Source organism: Mastacembelus armatus, chromosome 15 (assembly GCF_900324485.2).
Source record: "Mastacembelus armatus chromosome 15, fMasArm1.2, whole genome shotgun sequence".
NCBI lineage: Eukaryota > Metazoa > Chordata > Actinopteri > Synbranchiformes > Mastacembelidae > Mastacembelus > Mastacembelus armatus.
Genome location: NC_046647.1, coordinates 9,943,450 through 9,963,951, shown reverse-complemented (window position 1 = coordinate 9,963,951; position 20,502 = coordinate 9,943,450). Strand labels below are relative to the sequence as shown.

The 20,502-nt window shown below is 43.8% G+C and overlaps 1 protein-coding gene across 11 annotated transcripts in view; it reads right to left on the bottom strand.

Annotated features, from left to right (window-relative positions):
- Nucleotides 1–20,081, bottom strand: part of tacc2 (transforming, acidic coiled-coil containing protein 2) — a 45,647-nt gene extending 25,566 nt beyond the window's left edge. For 5 of the 11 annotated variants that reach the window (XM_026308601.1, XM_026308606.1, XM_026308607.1 and 2 more), the window contains exons 1-7: nucleotides 19,958–20,081; nucleotides 17,977–18,078; nucleotides 17,253–17,321; nucleotides 13,021–13,265; nucleotides 12,412–12,516; nucleotides 4,370–10,735; nucleotides 1,993–3,660 (exon numbers count right to left, since the gene is read on the bottom strand). In XM_026308601.1, the coding sequence (XP_026164386.1) occupies nucleotides 1,993–3,660; nucleotides 4,370–10,735; nucleotides 12,412–12,516; nucleotides 13,021–13,265; nucleotides 17,253–17,321; nucleotides 17,977–18,009 (8,486 nt within the window). In that variant the 5' untranslated portion in view covers nucleotides 18,010–18,078; nucleotides 19,958–20,081. Of the gene's footprint in view, nucleotides 1–1,992; nucleotides 3,661–4,369; nucleotides 10,736–12,411; nucleotides 12,517–13,020; nucleotides 13,266–15,968; nucleotides 16,361–17,252; nucleotides 17,322–17,976; nucleotides 18,079–19,957 lie in introns of those variants that run through there. The other 6 variants (XM_026308603.1, XM_026308602.1, XM_026308612.1 and 3 more) reach the window with 6 other exon arrangements.
- Between the last annotated feature and the right edge of the window lie 421 nt (nucleotides 20,082–20,502).

Below are 20,502 nucleotides of genomic sequence, written 5' to 3'. Positions count from 1 at the left end.
TTGTCCTTTTCCTCCGCCCATCTGGTGAGGTCAGCAGAGACAGAGCGTAATTAGCACAAGTTACCTACGGACCATCTGCTGCATCCACCTGGAGGGACTTACACACAAAAACCTACTGTAGATACACAAGAGAAAAAAAACAGATAGTTCTTGCCAACTCACCCAGATTTCTTTCATGAAAGAATCCATCCCAGAAAGTAGAGAAAGTGGAGGAGATGACTTCTGCTGCACTCTAAAACACACCGCCACCAATAACTGTAGGTTCTTTCCCTCTCTGCCTGTGACTCTGACTGTCACACACTCACAGCACAGAACATGCTCAAGTGTTTCTCTGAACTATGGCTTTTGTTCCACTCTGTCTGGTCTGTGCAGATGACTTCAGTGGGGCTGAGTGCCTGCCCAAATTCCTCCCACTATAGGCTTCAGTTCACAACACCACACTGACTGAGCAGCACAGACAGCTAGGACAGCCTCTGGGGGGGGCAGGGGGGAAAAAACATATGTATACATACACACACACACACACGCACGCACGCACGCACGCACACACACACACACACACAGACACGCGCACACACACACGCGCACACACACACAGGCACACACACACACACGCACACACACACACACGCACACACACACACACGCACACACACACACCATGCAGTCACATTTCTGTCCTCTGCCACACATACACAAGTGTAACTTCATCTTTTGATGAAATCTATAGTGGAAATAGCAATGTCCACTCCTCCTCCCTACAACTCTGAACAAACTTCATGTCTCCAACAGCAGTGATGCGACAAGTGTTGTGACAGACAGGCAGCAAGTGGTACTCTGGCATGTGCAATGGCTTCTGGGCAAGCAGCAGACGGCAGGAGAAAGTGACAAATGATAATAGTGACAAAAGATAACCGAGGAAGCCAAAAAAACTAAAGCTAAGCCAAAAGAAATGAGCAGATTTAATTAAACTAAAACATGCCATAAGACACACAATTAAAAAATACTCTACTTTAACAACATATCCTTGGATGCAGAACGATCGCTGTAGAGGCATATAATATTTTTCAGCAAGAAAATGACACACATGGAAAATAAGTCTAGCTAGAGCTATTAAAATACTTAAATAAATACTGAATACCCACATAGAGGTCCAGCTGAATGACACACTGATTTACTATGTGTATTTAACTTAGGAGTTTTAACAACATGAAGGGTTTACTGCCATTACATTACAAATCTGCAAGACTCCTTCGCATTCGCCCAGTCAGACACCGTTAAACCACTGAAGACAGCAGCAACCTACCAGACACCCTCGAGGTGTCTGAAAGTCAAACAGGAGACCCCCACGCACATTGAAATCCATTTCAAGTGTGTGACAGACAGAGTAGTGTGAGCTGCTTAGCTGTAAAACACACGTCCCCCTGAGATTTTCCCCTTTCCAAATACGTTAGTTGCAGTAAACTGTCTCTGATATATCACTGTAATGGAAATGTTATGATAGGAATCAGGCCTAAAGCACCACATACAAATCATTCTGATGTCTGGTTTCCTGTTGGAAAACCGGTAAACCACAAAATTACCAGTCTCCCTGTAAACCTGTTGTTCTCAATGGCAAAAGGCTAATCCCTAGATTTTAGACCACTGAGGATTTAATTGACTTTTTTAATCTAGATCAAATGAGCTCTGAAAGGGAACAGTCCACTGGCAGCAGCCATATAAGGAAAAATAACTTCACAGTTTATTCATTTCACTGGAACCGGGAAACAATTTAATCATCAATTCATAGCCCGTACCATAAGACAGACAATAACTACTGACTTATCATTTAGATAAATAGAAAACATAGCGGAGCAATAAATAGAATTGCGGTCGCCGTCGTTTCACAGTTCATGATCAGCAAAACAAAATTTTTTGATGTAAAGATTAACCAGTGACACTGCCAAAACACTGACAGTGCAATTTGACTACATACTTTTCAAAGAGACTCACCCACTGTCATGTAGCTCCTGAACAGGATCCCAGACAGATTCTGTCACAGTGGTCCCCTCAGTTGGCACTAGAGCTGGGATCTCTGCAGGTTTTTCCACTAGCCCCTCTGGCTGCTCACTGATCAGATTCTTCTCGGCTTCTAGGGGATCTGTTGTTGTCTGTGCTGGTTCTGGGAACACTGCTTCATTTGTTGTTGGTTCTGGGAGATCCTCTGTGCTTTTTGTTGGTTCTAAGAGCCCAATTGGCTCCTCCACTATTCCTGAAAAGGTTACTGGCTTCGTTTGTTGTTCTAGAAGATCTTCTGCTGGCTCTTTATCCTTTTTAGTTGGTTCTAAGAGCACTACTTTCTTTGTTTCTTCGGAAAGCTCTACTTTCTTTACTTCTTCTGTGAGCTCTACTTTCTTCGCTTCTGCAGTGAGCTCTACATTCTTCGGTTCTTCTAAGAGCGCTACTTTCTTCGTTTCTTTTGAAAGCTCTACTTTCTTCTCGTCTCCTGAGAGCTCTACTTTGTTCGCTTCTCCAGTGAGCTCTACTTTTTTCGCTTCTCCAGTGAGCTCTACTTTTTTCGCTTCTCCAGTGAGCTCTACTTTTTTCGCTTCTCCAGTGAGCTCTACTTTTTTCGCTTCTCCAGTGAGCTCTACTTTTTTCGCTTCTCCAGTGAGCTCTACTTTCTTCGCTTCTCCAGTGAGCTCTACTTTCTTCGCTTCTCCAGTGAGCTCTACCTTCTTCGCTTCTCCAGTGAGCTCTACCTTCTTCGCTTCTCCAGTGAGCTCTACCTTCTTCGCTTCTCCAGTGAGCTCTACTTTCTTCGCTTCTCCAGTGAGCTCTACTTTCTTCGCTTCTCCAGTGAGCTCTACCTTCTTCGCTTCTCCAGTGAGCTCTACCTTCTTCGCTTCTCCAGTGAGCTCTACTTTCTTCGCTTCTCCAGTGAGCTCTACCTTCTTCGCTTCTCCAGTGAGCTCTACCTTCTTCGCTTCTCCAGTGAGCTCTACCTTCTTCGCTTCTCCTGAGAGCTCTACTTTTTTCGCTTCTCCAGTGAGCTCTACTTTTTTCGCTTCTCCAGTGAGCTCTACCTTCTTCGCTTCTCCAGTGAGCTCTACCTTCTTCGCTTCTCCAGTGAGCTCTACTTTCTTCGCTTCTCCAGTGAGCTCTACTTTCTTCGCTTCTCCAGTGAGCTCTACCTTCTTCGCTTCTCCAGTGAGCTCTACCTTCTTCGCTTCTCCAGTGAGCTCTACTTTCTTCGCTTCTCCAGTGAGCTCTACCTTCTTCGCTTCTCCAGTGAGCTCTACCTTCTTCGCTTCTCCAGTGAGCTCTACCTTCTTCGCTTCTCCTGAGAGCTCTACTTTCTTCGCTTCTCCTGAGAGCTCTACTTTCTTTGTTTCTTCTAAGAGCTCTACTTTCTTTGCTTCTCCTGAGAGCTCTACATTTGTGCTCTGTGTAAGTTTGGAAATTTCAGCTTTCTGCTGTGTTGGTTCTGGGAACTCTGCTGGCTTCTTTAAAGGCTCAGGAAGATCCACTGGCTTCTTCCCAAAATGTGGAGACTGGCTCTCTGTTGTCCTCTCTGTTGCTTGCTCCAGTGGTGGGATCTCCTCCTGCCTCAGAGGAGCAACTATCTCCTCAGTCGGAGTAACAAACTCAAGTTGAGGAGACTCCAGAGATGGGAAGGGCCTGGAAAAACAACATAACAGATGAGTGGGTGGGGGGATTATTGTTCAGTTCACAGCACATGCACAAGGAATGACAAATGTGTGTATTTGTGTGGCTATGGTGGCTCTTGTCCCTACAGGAGGATATATGTGTATGCGTGTGTGTGTGTGTGTGTGCAGAAGGTACAAATGTGTTTGTGTTGTTGCTGTTGCAGTGTTAAACAATGTGTGTTGGGTGAGAAAAGACTCATTGTTGCCCTGGAGAGCAGGGACAATGTCATAGCTGATGTCATCCTCTGAATATAAAGGGATGCATTACTTCCATCAGACTTCAACAGGCCCAGTCATCTGACCCAAGTTCGAATCGATACAGAGTGCAGCTCTGTGTTTACCTCCTCATTCATATTCATTTGTCTAACTGCCCTCTGGAATATCACTCCAAACAAGCCCTGAACACGATGTTACTGATGTGAGAAGCTGAAACAAACTTTGGAAATCAATGAATGATTCAGAGATTGACACACATGGAAATATTAATATGAATATAGACATCTACTATCTACCATAGACGAAGCACAATAATCTCCACTGATTTTTCAGACACACACTGCATTTATTTGCCATTTATATATTTATCACCATGAAGTATCATGCTTTTGCCTTACTAATCTCTGTTAACGTCCTAAGTCACTCTACACGTAATAATATCAAACACATGCTCTCATGTTTACCTTGGAGACTCATCTGTGTTCTTTTGTTCACACTGAGAATGGGATGCAGCTTCTTTCAGCGCTTTAATCCAGTTTGTATCTGGATCTTGGGCTGTTACTGCAGGAGCAGGACTCTCTGACCCATCTGAAGCCTCTATATTTACAGACTCTGGTTCAACAGCAGTGACGCAGGCAGGACCTGTTTCAAGTGTCTGCCCTTCACGTTGGGAAGCAGCAACAATGGGGTTTATCATAATATCAGCTAAGGGTTTTGACAACACCTGATCTTGTAGCTTCTCTGACTGGGTAGTGGCTGCAAGAAGGGTTGAGGTTGACGTAAAATTTTCCTGGGACAAAACAACACATGGAACTATGATAACATCATGAGTCATTTTATCTCGTCTATCACTGCCATTTTCCAGGGCTGCAAAAAGACAAACGCTCCCCTTAGAGTGAGGAACAGTAGTCTCAGTGTTGCTGTGTGGCTCTTCACTTTCACAGTGATCTGAAGCTTTAACTGAGTCAGTGTCTTTAGCACTCCCAGTTAGATTTGCAACCCCCATTTCTTCATTGCTTCTCTCTTTCATCTCATGCTGTCCCTTCGCCTGGTTGGCAACTTTCTCTTCGTCCAAAGCTGCCTTTTTTTCCTTTCTGATCGCCTCTACATCAGGCTCTTTTAGGGCCGTTTGTACTACTGGGCTGCTTTGTGTGGCACAGGTTTTATTAGAGCTCTGGAGCTCAGAAGGCTTGCACACTGTATCCTGAATTTCACACTCTTCAGTTTCATAACTGCTCATTTTCACAGCCGCAGCAGCACTGAAATCCGTTTCCACAGTTTCTGGCTGCCCAACTCGATCTGGCTGAGTACTGAATATTTTTGTATCAATTCCTTCAGCCTGGTTTGCACTTGTAATAACTCTTATATGAATGTCTTGACTGTTTGTGCTGACCTTTGTTGAAACAGAGATTTGCGAAGGTGAAGTCTCATGTTCCTGTGATGCAGGGGCAACAGATACAGCAGTGTTTGTGGCGGCCTCAGGTATTCCATTTTGGTCTTGACAGGGAGCTGATAGGCTGTTTTTTTGCTGATCTTTACCACTCCGATCAGTCATAAACTCATTGTCAGGCATTAAATCTGGCCCAAATCCCCCTAACCTGGGACTTTTATTCTCACCCATCCCCTGTGTTTTTTCTGCTACAGGGGAGTAAGGTGTTACTAGCTCTATGTTGGCTGAGGCATTTGTGTCAGCAGCCCCTCCACTCTCACTTAAATTGTCAGTAAGCTGAGACTGCACATAAATCTTGTCAGTCCGTGACACCACTTGTGCCCTGTCTCTCTTGCCTTTTTCTAGACCTATTTCATTGTTGGTGCTGTCAACACTTGTCAGCTCATCCCTGCTCCCTGACTGACATGAACTCTGATCTGAGCCATCTTCTTCCTCTGCTACCCTGTTTAGCCCTGGATCCAGGGCTTGAATCTGGCTAACCTGACTGATAGACTTTTCTCCCTCCTCTAGACCGCTAGAGCCCTGCTGCCACTGTTGATCCAGTTGCTGAGCAAAACTGTTTGGATCTAGTGTGGATTGTAACTGGCCAATAGCTGCACAAAAATCTGGTGCCGGGTCTCTGTCAGAGCTGTGTTCTAGTGTTGCCGTTGGAGTTTGGCACAAACTTTGGTCATAAACAATATGAGGTACACTACCAGACTGAGCCTCTGCACTTAGCTTGTCCTCAGACGACCCTGCAGGTCTGTCAGGAGATAAGAAAACAGTGCCTGTCTCACTTTTTGATGCAATACCACTCTTTTTTTCCTCTTCATCTTTTATATCCCTAATTAGAGATTCAGTTTTTTGCACTTTATATTTATGTGGTTGTTGCAGGTCTCCAGCTTCCTCGCCAGCTTTTTTATGTGGCCCATTACTCTGTTGTGGTATTGTGCCTGCCTTTACTGCCTGTAGCCTGCTACTGTCTGCTCTTTCCTTGTAATTATCTATTGTCGCCTCTTCGACTTGTTTCTTTTCCTCTTCAAACAACATGGAGGCCTGATCTCCCAGTTCATGTTTGTCCATCAAACTGGTCTGTTTAACTTCGTCAGAGGCCTCAGCAATAGGCAGGTCAGAGATGATATCAGAGCTGACAGTTGTGAGGTCATCCCTAAAGGATGCTTCACAAATAACAGATTTATTTCCACTAGAGTCTGGCATAGTTTGAGAAATTACAATATCAGTTTCACTGCCTGCACCAGGAGGAGATAGCTTCTGCTCTGGTGAAAACGTAATATTCACATTAGTATTCAGAGAATTATGAAGGTCAGTAACAGATTCCTTAGGATAAATTCCTTCCTCAAATTTCAGACAAATCTCATGGGCTCTAACGGTGACATCAACATGCTCCAGATCCTGTGCTGAAGACTTTTCCATGCACTTGTTGCCCTCCTCCTCTTCGGAAACTTTGCTCCTGCTGTTAACATCAGTACTGCACTGATCTATCAGCTCAGGAAGCGAGACATCACAGTCCGTAATGAACTCCAGGTGACTCAACATTGGGCCAGGAGGCTGCAGCACAAAAGTAGGTTTACTGGCACACTGGTCGATAACAGGAACTGACTGGTCAGAGGCTGTTACCTCTAAAGTCATTTTGTCATCCTTTGTCAGATCACCAGAGTGAATTGTGACTTTATGGTCCTCACTAGCTTTCACGGGATCGGTGGGACCTGGTCCACAAGGATGTGTTTGATCTAACTGGGTCGGAGGCTCATAAATGGCATTGCTATGATCTGGCTGAACAGAGGCTGTGCAGGGTGTGGTCACAGTTGCAGGCTTTGAATTGGTGTTAAGCTCAGTAGAGAGACTCCCAACAGGAAACTCAGAGACGTTACTTAAAGGCTTGCAGGTATCATCAGCTGGAAGCACAGAATGTGAGGAAACAGGGTGTTGGTTACCTTCTTTTGCTTCGAGGATGACAGTAGTATCACATATTAAAGGCTGAGGCTGGTCAGTCTTGATTGAACCTTTAGACTGACCATGTAACTCGTCTATTTCTGTATCTGCTGACAAACACAGACCAAATGGGCTTTTCTCCGTTTCCGCCTCTTCTTGATTCAGCTTCAGCTGCTCAACTGCTGGATGATAAGTCTCAGGGATGGCACTTCTTGCTGTTTGTAAAATGTCAGAACATTCTTCCTTTCCAGTCTGATTCATCTCAAGAGGACAGGGAAGCTGTTTTGTGCAGGTCTCACTCACTGACTGTAAATCCACAGTGTTTGTCTCCAAGTTGTTGTTTCCTGACTGATCTGTGGCAATGCTCTCCTTGGTATCTTTATTGTCCAAATCTCCTCTATCCAACTGAGCATCTTTCTGTGTCTTTGGAAAGTCAGCTGGACTCTGTAATGCTGGTTCATCCTTGCTAGGAGCTGCATTTGTGGTGATTTCCGGCCTCTTCAAGCTGAGGAAGTCAGGGAAGATGTAGCTGGCCTCAACAATAGGATGGTGCAAACTCTCATGTATGGTCAGAGGAGGCAAAGAGGCACAGCCAATAGCTGGGACTGACATTTTCCTGAGATCCACAGATGGACCGTCCTCTTGTTTCACAGTGTCTGCAAAGTGAACTCTGTTGTTGCCTTCACTGCGGTCACATACATACAAACCCACTCCAGATGTCGTAGGAATACCACTATTGCTCTGGGTCTGAGCTTGGACTTTGAACTCAGCTACGCTGTCGGCTATCACGGCTTCTGTTGTGCTACTTTCACTTTGGACCTGTTGATTGTTGCTCGCTTGTTGCTTGACTGGGATTTGCTGTGAAGCAGTCAAAGGCTGAGGTGAGACCAAAGACAGAAAGTCTTGGTCGTAGTTTCTCTCCGTCTCTGTGATGGACGACTCCTCAAAAGTGTGTCCCATAGACAGTGCTTCCTCTGAAATCAAATTGTGTTCGAAACCAGCCCTTATCTCTCCATTTGTATTGCTGGGTCTCTGCTCAGTGCGAGTGGGGAGAGGTGAAATTTCTGCGCCGTGCTGCTCCTGGCAGGGGAGAGAGAGACTGTCCTGTTCAGTGCAGATGCTCTCAGTGATGGTAGCTATCGGCTCACTCCAGCCCTGTGACTTCAGCTGTGACTCGGCAACATCGGTGGGCGGACACGTCTCAGTCTCAGCTGATGACATCCCTTTAGCAGAGCCTTCTGGCTGGCTGAATGAACTGTGTTCTTTAGCCAGCCTTTCTTTCTCTCCCACCTCCTCTCCCGCCCCCTCCAATCCCGCAGCACCGTGATTCTGACAATCAGGACCAGTAAGTAGCCCATGGGGAGAAGTATTGATATAGGCTTCTAACCGGAGCGGCTCCTTTTCTCTTTCTCCCTCTTCAGCTAGTGAGATCTCTGTGTCTGCACTGCGAACGTTTGTCTCTCCAAGTCCCTTCATTTCAGTGTCCGACGAGTTGTGTGGCATTTTGCTGCTGCAGCTTTTCTCAGATGCAGCCTGTCCTTCTTTGGCCGCGATTGCAAGTGAACAAATTAATGAGAGCTGGGGAAGGCTGTTCGGGAGTCCTTCTCTCTCTCCGTCTGCAGAGCTGAGGCACTTTTTTATTCTTCCAATATCTTTCTCTCCTACGGCTTTCACACTCTCTGCAATTGCTACAGTGCTTACTCTCTCTAGTGAATCATGCCTCATGCGTTCTCCCTCTCCCTTGCTTTCTATTACTTCTGGCATCGTGGGTGTTGTCAGTGGCAACGCAGCAACCACCACTATAGCCTCTTCAAGGGCACTCTCCATGCAATGCTCTCCCACACAGGTTCGGTTGTTGGTGAGTGGGCTCAGAGTCTCCTGTGTATGTATCACTGCTTCTGTGGTAACTAAAACCTCCTGTGTTTGTGCATTAGATATTTTCTCAGCAGAAGAAGCAGAATTGATAAGTGCAGTTTGGACAAATGTCACCGCCGTATTATGGTTGTTGATGACCCCTAGAGTTCTATGTTGCTCTGGCTGTGGGCTTTCTTCTGAGCTGTGATTCATGCAACATGAGGCATCTGTGTCGTGGTTATCTGACTGATGAGGCCTATGTGAAAGGGCCTGGTTGGATGCAGGTGAACAGGAAGAGTCAGTAAGATGATCCTGGCTGGTTTGAGAGAATGATAGTGGAGGACTGGAGATGGGCTTTCCCCTTGGACTCAGCTGTTGCTCGTAATCAAACCCATTACCAGGCTGCTTCCCACAAATCACAGCCTGTGCGCCCGCCTGTGACACTGATTCTACATTTTCTTCCGAATCTGCGTGAATACCTGCAGCTATGAATGACTCAGCCTGTAAATGATTTTCAGATTGTACCGCTGTCTTTGCTTTCTGTTTTTCTGTCTGTTCATCCTCTGTGCTGTTCTCCATCTTTTTCTTTTTCCGTTGTTTCTTTTTCTCTTTCTTCTTTGCTTCTTTACCCTGCCCAGCCTGCCCGTCACATGTTGAATTCATCTGTTTGTCTGGTTTTGACTGATTCTCCTCTGTGTTATTAGCTGTTCCAATCTGTGCTTCTGACTGCAGCTCTGATAATCCATCCAATGCCTCCTCAAATTGACGATTACTCCACCCCAGTGTTTCATTAACCAAATTACCTTTCTTTCCACTTTCAACTATGCAATCGTTAATACTGGACTCATCACTATAATTTTCTTTGTTTTCGTCCAAACTCTCCGTTATTGCTTTACTGCCATTCTCCCTAAAATCTGTATTGCAGTCTAGAGTGCCATTTTCCTCAATGGCTGTATTAGCAACAACATGTTCTCCTCTTTGATCCTCTCTCTGCCCAGTGAACACAGAATATTGTGGGGTTTCTTTACAGAAATCTGGATTTGTGTCTTTTTGTAATGGTGTATAAGGAGGTGTTTCTTTTTGCTCCTCTATGCGTGTTTCTTTTTCTGGCTTAATCTCCTGATATTTATTTAGAAACTGTGTTGCTTTTATTTCACTCTCTGTCTCTGCTGCTTTGACACTACTCTCAGTACCCAGTATGTAATTCCTGAAACTGAACACAACTGTATCCTTCAGACTGTTTGATGCCTCACTGTTTCCGTGTGTACTCTTGTTTCCATGGCCCTCGTTGCTATGTCCTGGCTGAGCTATGATTGGAGGCTGTGACGATGATTCATTGGACTTATTAACTATTCTTTCTCCAGTTTTCTTCCCTGCATCATCAACTGTCTCAGACATAGTACTTGGGGTCTCTGTGGGATTAAGTATGCCCAGTGACGCCATTTGCTCTTCACATTCCTGGAAGGCCTCTTGAAGCTCCCAGTCTAGGAGCACAGATGAGGGAGGGGTCACTGGTTGGACACCCGGGAGAGTTGTGGCAGCAGGACGAGGTGAAGGCCGGGCATCTGTGAGAACTGGGTCCCTGTCATGAGGCCTGAGACGAGGGTAGGGTGACAGAGTTAGGAGTGTGGACTTGCAGGCAGACAGCTGGTCAGTCCAAGATGCCCATGCTCAGACACTGCACTCAACGATATACACACACCACACACTCAGGACTCTGAGATGCACATTCCCCAACAAGAAATACCAGCTGTTTCTAAGCATATGGTTAACAAACATGCAAATCTGTTCATACACACCAAAACGTTGTTATATTAGGCATTACAGGAAGCACAGTAGCACCTATATAAATTTCCCATGAATTAGAAACCCCCCAGCAACAAGCCATCAAGTACAATATGCCAGATTTTCTGACTGAACAAAGCTCATGGTACCTTTAAGAGTATGAACCTAGTACTATCAGTGTAAATATAACAATACTACTACTACTCAACCGCTAAGAGTAACTTTTATGAAAAGCTCTTATTCCAGCCAGACTCTTTGGTATTGTTATGATTACTGACCAATACACCAATACATCTGTATCCTCACATCAATGAATACTGTTTCAGTTAATCCTAAAATGCTGTTCTTATGTAAAGGACAGTGATTATTAAGCTACAATAATCATATCAAAAATGTTATCCTTATTTTAATTCCCTTAGGAAAAAATGAGGTGTCAAAGCAGTGACATGGCTCTGCAAATAGTCTCTAAATTACAGAGTTAGCATTATGAGTGCTTTAAAAAAAATGCCATTAATAATTAAACTTATTTTGTGCCATTCATTTGTAATTGCTGAATCACTGCTAAGACATTAGCCCACAGTGCAGGAAAGCATAGTGGGATTATCTTAATCTTAAAGCTCTGTCAAGTGTATAAATCCACCGTTACTATTTACATGTAAAATAATGTGCACTCCTCCTGAAGTCAGCAGCTGGTATCTACTAATATGTCCCACACAGGATTAATGCTTAGCAGTTACAATGTCAAAGTCATTACTAAGTCATTACTCATGTCCAAGTGTAATAAAGTAGAAAATTGTATCAGTGTGTGTGACTGATTGTTAAAGTGTGATTATATTGCTCCATAAACAATCTGTCATTTCTTTGTCAGGCACAATCTTTGGTAACATTTTACTCACCCCACCAACCTGCCACTCAAGCCTGTATCAAATTCACTCAGCACTACCAGGTTACTACCAGTACTGTTTTGCTGTGCCATTGCATTTAAAGACACTGTGCATGTTGCATTTGCCTGCAGCGTTTTACTTCAATCTCTGCAGTATTATATTCAATAGTATTCAATTTAATCTGTGCGGTAAAAGTCCTCAATATGTTTTAAATTCATACTTTAACTTAGTCACATAAAGCTGTAATCATTATGCTTCTGCAATGAGTCAGACAAATTAGTGTAATTAACCTCAACACTAAGACAAAAGCCGAATCCTAGGCAAGACTTCAGGCAAAACATACAGTCACTCAGTCAGATAATCCACCCAAGCATGAAACAAAACAAGCATCCACACCCCAAACCACATCTGCTGAGACAGCCAACACCCAAATTGCTGTATCCATCGTACTCAAGTGTAAGTTACAAACACATTCATTGTTTAACGTTTCTGTTGCACTCCATGCCCCCTGATGTTACTCTTTGTCAAGCAGCCTACTACTGACCACACTCCAAAAGCAGAAGCCCCATTACCCCCCGGTCAAGCTGAGTCTGTGTGGTACCTTTTATCAAGCACCACCAGAGGTCGACTGACTTCCATGTGATGCTGCAGGCCTGCCAGCAGGGGGTTCACCTGCTCACATTTCCTTTCACCTGAATTATTTCTGCTAACACAAGCCCACACCACAGACACACATTCACATCAGCAACAAAATCAATCAAACTGACCTTCACCTCCACTGAATAACTGGTACAAACATGTTCACTTACAACCATAAATGAAGCAGAACACATAAACAATACATATCATCACAGAATAATGTAAAGATGGACAGTAGGTGGATCTAGGGCCCCAGAAGTGGAGTGAGAAAACTGGTTTTCAAGCCCTTCAAAACTAGCAATGCTAAACAATAACAGCAAAGTTACCATGTATCTAACATAGAAAAGCCACTCCCCTTCGTATTTTTGTTCAGGAGGAAGACAAATAACTGTAGATGTTTTTATGATTCACATTTCAGAAGAACTGTAACAGCCACCACCAGCCAAGGAAAAACTGGTTTTCTTTCTGTGATATCAAGTCAGTTTTATACTGACATTACGATTAAGCCATGAAAGTTATAATCTGCGTAATTGTTTATGCATACATGTGTGTATGTAACCCCTTAATTTACCCTAGCGAGGCCTCCCAGATGTTGAGCTCACTGCTGAAGTCTAGACTGGGCAGCAAGTCATGGGGAAACTCAAGCTCCTCCTTGTCCTCCTGGTCTCCAGCTGCACCTCCGCTCTCCTCCACTCCAGAGATGACCGGGACGTCTGGAAGTGCTGACAGAGACAGCAGACTCTGCTGACTGGTGGAGGCTTGGGTCAGCAGCGATTTGTCGTCCCTCTGAGTGAAGCTCTCAGTGTGAGCTTCAGCCTGTAAGGGCAGCGAAACACAGTCATAAGGACCTAAAATGCTGGAGTCTGTGCTGCAGAATGTGTGAAGTTGGGGGCTAATATGGAAACACCTACAGATTTAAGGCTGAAAGCCAAACAACAGTAACAAATAACACCACTCGTGTGTTAGATTGTTAAGTAAAGCACAGGTCAGGCTAACTAGAGTATGTCCCTTACACTCAAACACCTTATCTCCGTCTCTCAACTCTTCATATACTATTACAGAGATGAAAGTATTGCAGCATAGAATTGATGCCAGGCTCCATCTGCTCTTGTGCATGACGCAAATACTTTTCTAAAAGAAAAATGCAACTAATTAAATCAACCCTCTGGTGTTTTCCACCTCAGAAACACCTCACAAGGAAGTCTGTTTTTTCCCAGGTTGTCAAAACACTTTTACCCAACGAGGAAGAATAACCATTAATGACAAACCAGTCCTGCTGGACCGTGACGAGCATAATCAAACATGTGGTTTTATCATTGTCAAGTGTAGTCTTTCATTTTTTTTCCCCTTCACCTCGTTTAAATAATTACGATGTCAATCACTTTCCTAGAAGCACTGAAAAGAACACATTCAAAACGAGACTTGATCAGACTTAAAAACCTAATCTCATTCTGCCTCTATGACTATTATTACAACACCATCGTTGCCATCACAACACACAACTCTCAACTGTGGACCCAGCTGTTTTCCTTTATATCACTCACACCCACCTGAGGAGTCCAGGTGCAAGCAAACACATACACACACAGACAGTCACAAGTCAGTTCATCAGAGAGTCTGATTTTAATGAATCATGATGGGAGTCGATGACACAGTGTGTGTATGGGAGGATACAACACGGCTTTGGTTTTGTTGTGGTAATTGAGGATCTGTTGAGATTCAGAACTGAATCCATTCAGTCATTCGTTATTTATGAAGAAGGAGTTGAGAGCATGCCTGCACACCAGCATCATAACATATCATAACAAGCAGAAATTAGGATTCAATCTATTATTTAAAGCTGTTTTTTGGAGACAGGTACATGTACTTTTAGCTTTCAGCTGTTATGCACTTGCAACACTTTATATATATATTTTTTTTTTATACTTTTGAGCTCATGCACTACATAAGCATATTAGGCTGATTAACAGGCAGGCACATCTGCAGGCAGCCCAGTGTTGTTGCTGCGGAACATGTGTGATGCTGCCTTTCTAACAGACCTCTGTGGATGAGTCTAACTAACTTTAGGAAGAGTGAAAAGAAGAAAACAGCAAGGCTTCAATTCTTATTTTTCAGAGCCCTGATATATTTAATTAACTAGATATGAAATGTTGTTTTTAAATTTGAATAACCTCAGGCAACCACAGGTTGGGGCTGGGTAAAGGTAAAGGAAAATTGGCCCAATGTATCAGCCAAAAAAAATTAAAACAAAGAAAAAACTGCAGATTGGAAAGAAAAACCCAGATCATCAGTCGACCTCTGGTCACATTAACCCAACCCAAACATTTAAACTAAAAACAAACAATCTTTGGGGATAGACTATAAAACACCACCACTTGGTCTAGTGTCACCTCAGTGGATGTCGATACTGGAGCCCGATCTCCCAGTAAGACTGTGGTAATCATAGATGATCTAGTTCTTTTGCTCGCACAAAAGCGAACAATAAACAGTTCAGCCCTTGACTGTGCTACGCCTTTAAAACTCATTTACCAAAAATAATGGGCGATTATTCAGCCTCTGCCTTCACGTCTGTGCGTGCAAAGCTCAGGCAATATGAGGTTATTTTTAAAGATACTATTTTAGACTACTGCTATTGTCTGTTTCAAAAGAAACCTGACCACAGATGCAGGTTTCAGAAAAAAAAAAAAAAAAAACAAAACATGAGAACATTAAACAAAAAAAAAAAAAAACCGAGAGAAAGAGACAGAACTCAAAAAAAGCTCTGCTGCAAACATGTCACTCAGAACACCTGTGATCTCTCTACTGCTGCTATTTTCTATATTAATGTTACATCATGAGAATAAAAAAAAAAAACAAGTCTTCCACTGCGTGACAGCCACGCATGCAGAGATGAACAGTTTAATCATGAAATGTCAGTGTACTGACATGTGTTGGGTTTCCTGTTTCCTGCCCTGAACTCTCCCACATCGTCAGTGTGTAAAAACCTGTGACAGTATGATCCACACAACAGACTGGCCTCTCCATTCACATCCACTCTGAAAAGTGAGGGACCAGCAGCACTTGGCTAAAGTTTACAGCTGACGCTCCTTCAGCACATTATCAGCCCTTTAAAAGGTCACTGGCAGGGTCACTGTATGAACATGTGGGAGCTCAGCAGGATGGAAAAACACAGCACACACACACACACACACACACACACACACACACACACACACACACACACACAGCCCGCACATAAAAGGCTCAATATGTGTGTGTGTTATTAATTAACCCACAGGAACAAAGCAGAAACTCTTAGTATATTTACTGTAAACTCTAACAAAACTTCTACATCACTGTTGGGAACAGAAAAAGAAAAGAGCCGCAACAGGCCCTGACCTACACCTTAAGTCACACTCAGAAACAATAAGCAGGTTCAACACAAACACTCTTTAGAGCCTGTAAAACAACACACCAGTGTTCTTTGATTACACGCACTGCAAGTTTCCCTCAGCCCCCATCCATCCCTGCAGGACTTACCCAGCAGTGAGCTGAAGGTGACTCTACAGTCCGTTGCAGCTGCTCTCACAGCCCCGTACCTCGCTCCGTGCACACGCAGCCTCTGCAGAGCCGTGTGTTTTCAAAGGGGCAGACGACGACACAAACATGCTGTAACACATGCTGCTGACGCTCCTGTCCTGACTCAGCTAACTTCCTCCTTACCTCCCTCCTCTCCTCTCCACAGTCCCGTCCCGTCCTCCGCTGCTGCTGTCGCTCCCCTCCTAAATTTCCATGCGCCTCTTCTCTTTCTTTTGGTGTTTGTGTGTGTGTGTAGGGGGCAGAAACACTACACTGCCACGCAGAGACAAACACAGCCTACTCCTGCTGAGACTGACGGACCTGACTGGGCTGAGAAGTCTCCTCCCCCCTCTCTAATGTAAACTCTTCCCACTCCTCCTCTGACTCCTCTTCCCTCTTTTCTTTCTTCCGCCCCTCCCGACCCACCTCTGCTCCGGCCTCCTCCCCCTCTGCCCCTGCTGCTGTGTCTCCTGGTTGGCTGCACCGACGGGCTGACACTGCCTCTGCAGGTGAATGCTGGGAATTAGGCCAAGGGTCGGACCTGCACTGACCCCCCCGTGAGAGGATCGGGCTCAGCTCCAAGGATCTTTAGTTACATGCGCACACAACACACTTTTATAAAGCTCCTGCATTATAAAAGCCCCAACACTGACCTCTCAGCTTTGCCTAAGTGTGAAATTAATACCATCATCATCATCATCATCATCAGTGGACACGACAATGAATATTTTCAGTTGTGTAGTTTAAGCGTATGTGGGTTTTAACCACAATATAAGCACTTGGCTTATAATTTCTATCTTCCTAAAAAAAACAGACATAGCTGCTCAAAATAGACAAATAGACAAAGGTAGTATAGAGCATTTCAATCACGATCCTCCACAGGATGCATTTCTCAGTGTCATGCACATTTGATGTCAGAGAGTGAAAAAGGATATAAAGACCATGCAGGACACATGTTCAGTAAAGCAAATTTCAAAGTCTCATATGAAACTATGAAACTGTTATTTAGCCCAGTGTAATCAAAAGCACAGCTGATTATTGGAGCTGGAATGACAAACACTGTCCAAGCCAGCACTTGTTAAGGTTCACACACACTTTCTGATTTTGATTTTCAAACTATCAGCAGCAAACATAGAGCAATAATTTATGAGCAGTATTTAGCTCTATAACAAAAATGGATTTTATTTTTAAATTTTATGATTTTTTTTAAGATGCACATTGACAAGCACATAAAAAATATTGTACCTGTAAGGATTCATTTTGATTTTCCTGAGGTGGAAACAGAACAACATTTTCTGAGGCGCCCTCTTCTGGCTGTAATAGGGAATGAACAAGTTTAAAAAGGTCTGTGGAGGGACAACTTAACTATTTCTACCTATAGGCTATAGCAGCACTGACGTGCACCAACACGCTGAAAACAAATCACCATTTTGGGGCAAATGATTTTTACTAAATGCCAATCTGCATTCACATGCAGCGAGGTACAGTGTGCAGGGTTTGTAGAAGCTTGTGAGACAAATGTTTATGTTAATCCTATTAAGATAAGCCTGAATTCCACTGCTGAGGTCCCTCAGTCACATTATTGTTCTTGCAAACTAGAAGCATAAATAATGACCTTCCAAATATTATATGAATGATGGATTTTATAAGCTGCTACAAGGAAAGCATGGGAGCAGTAAACACAGCTCATGGGTCATTTTGTAAGTCACGGCACATTAGCTAAACCACAAAATAGATGAAAAAAGGTATGTAGTCTAAATGGTTATTAGACAAGCCTCGATTCAGCTTGGGAATGTACACAGCTCCATGGGTATCCCTTGTGTTTACTGAAGTAATCAGTTAGTAGTCATGCGAGTAAGTGTTAGTTTTGTTAGGTCTACAAAAACGACTTCGAGGTATGAACAGGAGAGCAGCATGGGAGCAAAAAGCAGCAATCCCAGCCATCCAATGTCAGCGAGCTTGCCCTTACCAACGCCTCAGCTGTGCTGCTCTCGTTTCCCATGGCTCAGCCAGCTGCAGGCGCCACAACTGCCCAGACCAGCAGACTCTCACATCAGCTGGCTGAAAGACACTAGCACAGAAGGACCATCAGCAAACAGCCATCCGTGGATTCAACAGAGAGACACACACACACACACACACACACACACACACACAGACAGTGAACAGGGGAGTTGTGGTCCTTCAGCGGTCACAGACCCATGGTCTGCAGGATTAAAGGTCTCTGAGCTGGGAAAGAGAATGGTAAGCGCGCGTGTGTGTGTGTGTGTGTGCTGTTTTAGTGATTAGAGACATGTGATGCAAGACCACCATCACAGACCAAAGTGCAGGCATTACCACTGCTGATGTGGGTTTAAAGTACAGCATCCTCAGTGATAAAATATGTAAAACAGTACAATTAATAAACTGGTTTCAGACATTTCTTACATATTAAAGAAATTCACCTCCTGCAGAGATAAGTTACTGTAACCAGCAGTTCCCCTCTTATCTAAATGACCTCAAACTAATGCCATCACCACCTTAAATAAGAACATCTACACATGCAGTCTGTCATTTTGTGCTTGTGCATGTGACATGACTGTAGCATACTGACACAGTGACTGAGGCTGGGTAATCCCAGCAGGTAATCCTCATGGGGTAAATAACAGATTGTGGTGTCTGGTGGCTCCCAGCAGTTCTATTAATGAACACAAGGCAGGGTCCAAACTATTAAAATTAATCAAGTAGCATCTCTCATTCAGTTTGTCATCACTTTATAAACAGTCTATTTTACAGCAGAGGCTTTGGAGAAAAGTCATAGCGGTTTTAAACTATGGACTGGATTGATATCAAATAAAGATAGCTCTAACGTCCCCCAATATCCTCTGACTGATTCTCTTTTTTCTTCCCTCTCAAGAATATTACTGTATTGTATGTGTTGGAGCTGAAGGAGTAAACACTCATGCCACAGACAGACCGCTTGTACATTCCTCATATGACTGCAGGGACTCTATGGCAGCTCTGTGTTTAGTCAGAATGCACTGACCTGAATATGAACGACTTTATAAATAGAGATCTGCCCTGTCCGCTGCTGTTAGACTTAATTCCAGGCTTGTGCACATTTTGTAATGTACACTTTATTTCCACACAAATGTAGAGGCTGTATATTCTGTTGTTTTTGGATTTGTACTGTGAGGACTTTTAATGATAATGCTGTGAGAAAATGAATAGCTGTATCTCTCCCTGTATTCTGAGGTTGTGGCAACTCCCCTGCCCTTCCTGCCTTCTTGCTATTTGGGGTATAATGGGGTGTAATTTCAGCCCCCACGCTGTGGATGTGTGCGCCCTTTAACTGGTGGCAGTGTTTCAGGATGTTTTGGCAGCACAGACAGCACTGGGGAAAATCATATGATTAGATTATTGCCAGATCTCTTCTCACCTCTTTATCAACCTGCCCATCACTCAACCAGAGCCACCTTTTAAGCTTGGGATGGTCTTTGTATGTCTTTGCTTTAGGCACCTAAAGCATGAGGCTACTCTTTCCTGCTATGTGTCTGACTCCTCCACTGGCAGAAATAACCCAAAGGAAACAAAACATCCAAATTAAACAGAATGTTGGATATCTAATGTTATTTAATATGATAGTATAGATTTTTTTAAGATAACATACACAATCTAACATTAACATCAAGGCAAGAGATTGATGAAAGCATATGAACCTACTGTACAGTAGGTAAAAATGGGGTTTAAAAAAATGTTTATCCACCTGGCCAAGAAAACTACAGTAAATACACTGGTATCATTACCATACATGAATCAAAGCAAAACAGTCACATACATTTCAATACAACTTTAACAGACTCAAAGCTTTAACACTTTTCTTCGTTTATTAATGCTCCTTCTTCTGAAAGAATGATATATACAAATAAATAAGAAGTCTGCAGCAACGCTGCAAATCATAAACTACTCACCACAGCAAACAAGAGAACTTTCCACACAGAGTGTCTGCCTCAAGCTTTTAACAAAGCCCTCCAATCTCTGTGTTTACTGTCAGACTCAAAGCAAACGTTTGTTTCTGCCGTCTCTTCTGAGGAGCCTCGGTTTGTCTGTTGCTATTTTTGCATCGCATGTTGAGGGGGGGTTGGCGAGGACGGAGGACAGAGACACAAGGGGGGATAGGACCAAACTGGAGCTGGGGAAGCCATATCTGCTGAGGAGGGTTGTAGCAGTGATGGTAGTGGGTGGGTGGGGGGGGGGGGGTCAGCAGCTCTTATAGGCTTACGGGGTTGTCAGCTGGAGGGAGACGCTAGTTGCATGGAAACACTGTAAACAAACTAGCACACTAGATGGACAGGAGGATGAGGTGTCAAAAACCCTGGCTCCCTGACTGATCATGTGAAAGGCTGCAGATGCTCTTCTTCTATTCATCCTACCTGTGGCCTCTCTTTATATCGCTCCAAACCTTTTCCATTCTTTCATTTTCTCATCACAAGTAAGGACAGCAGCAGAAACAAAC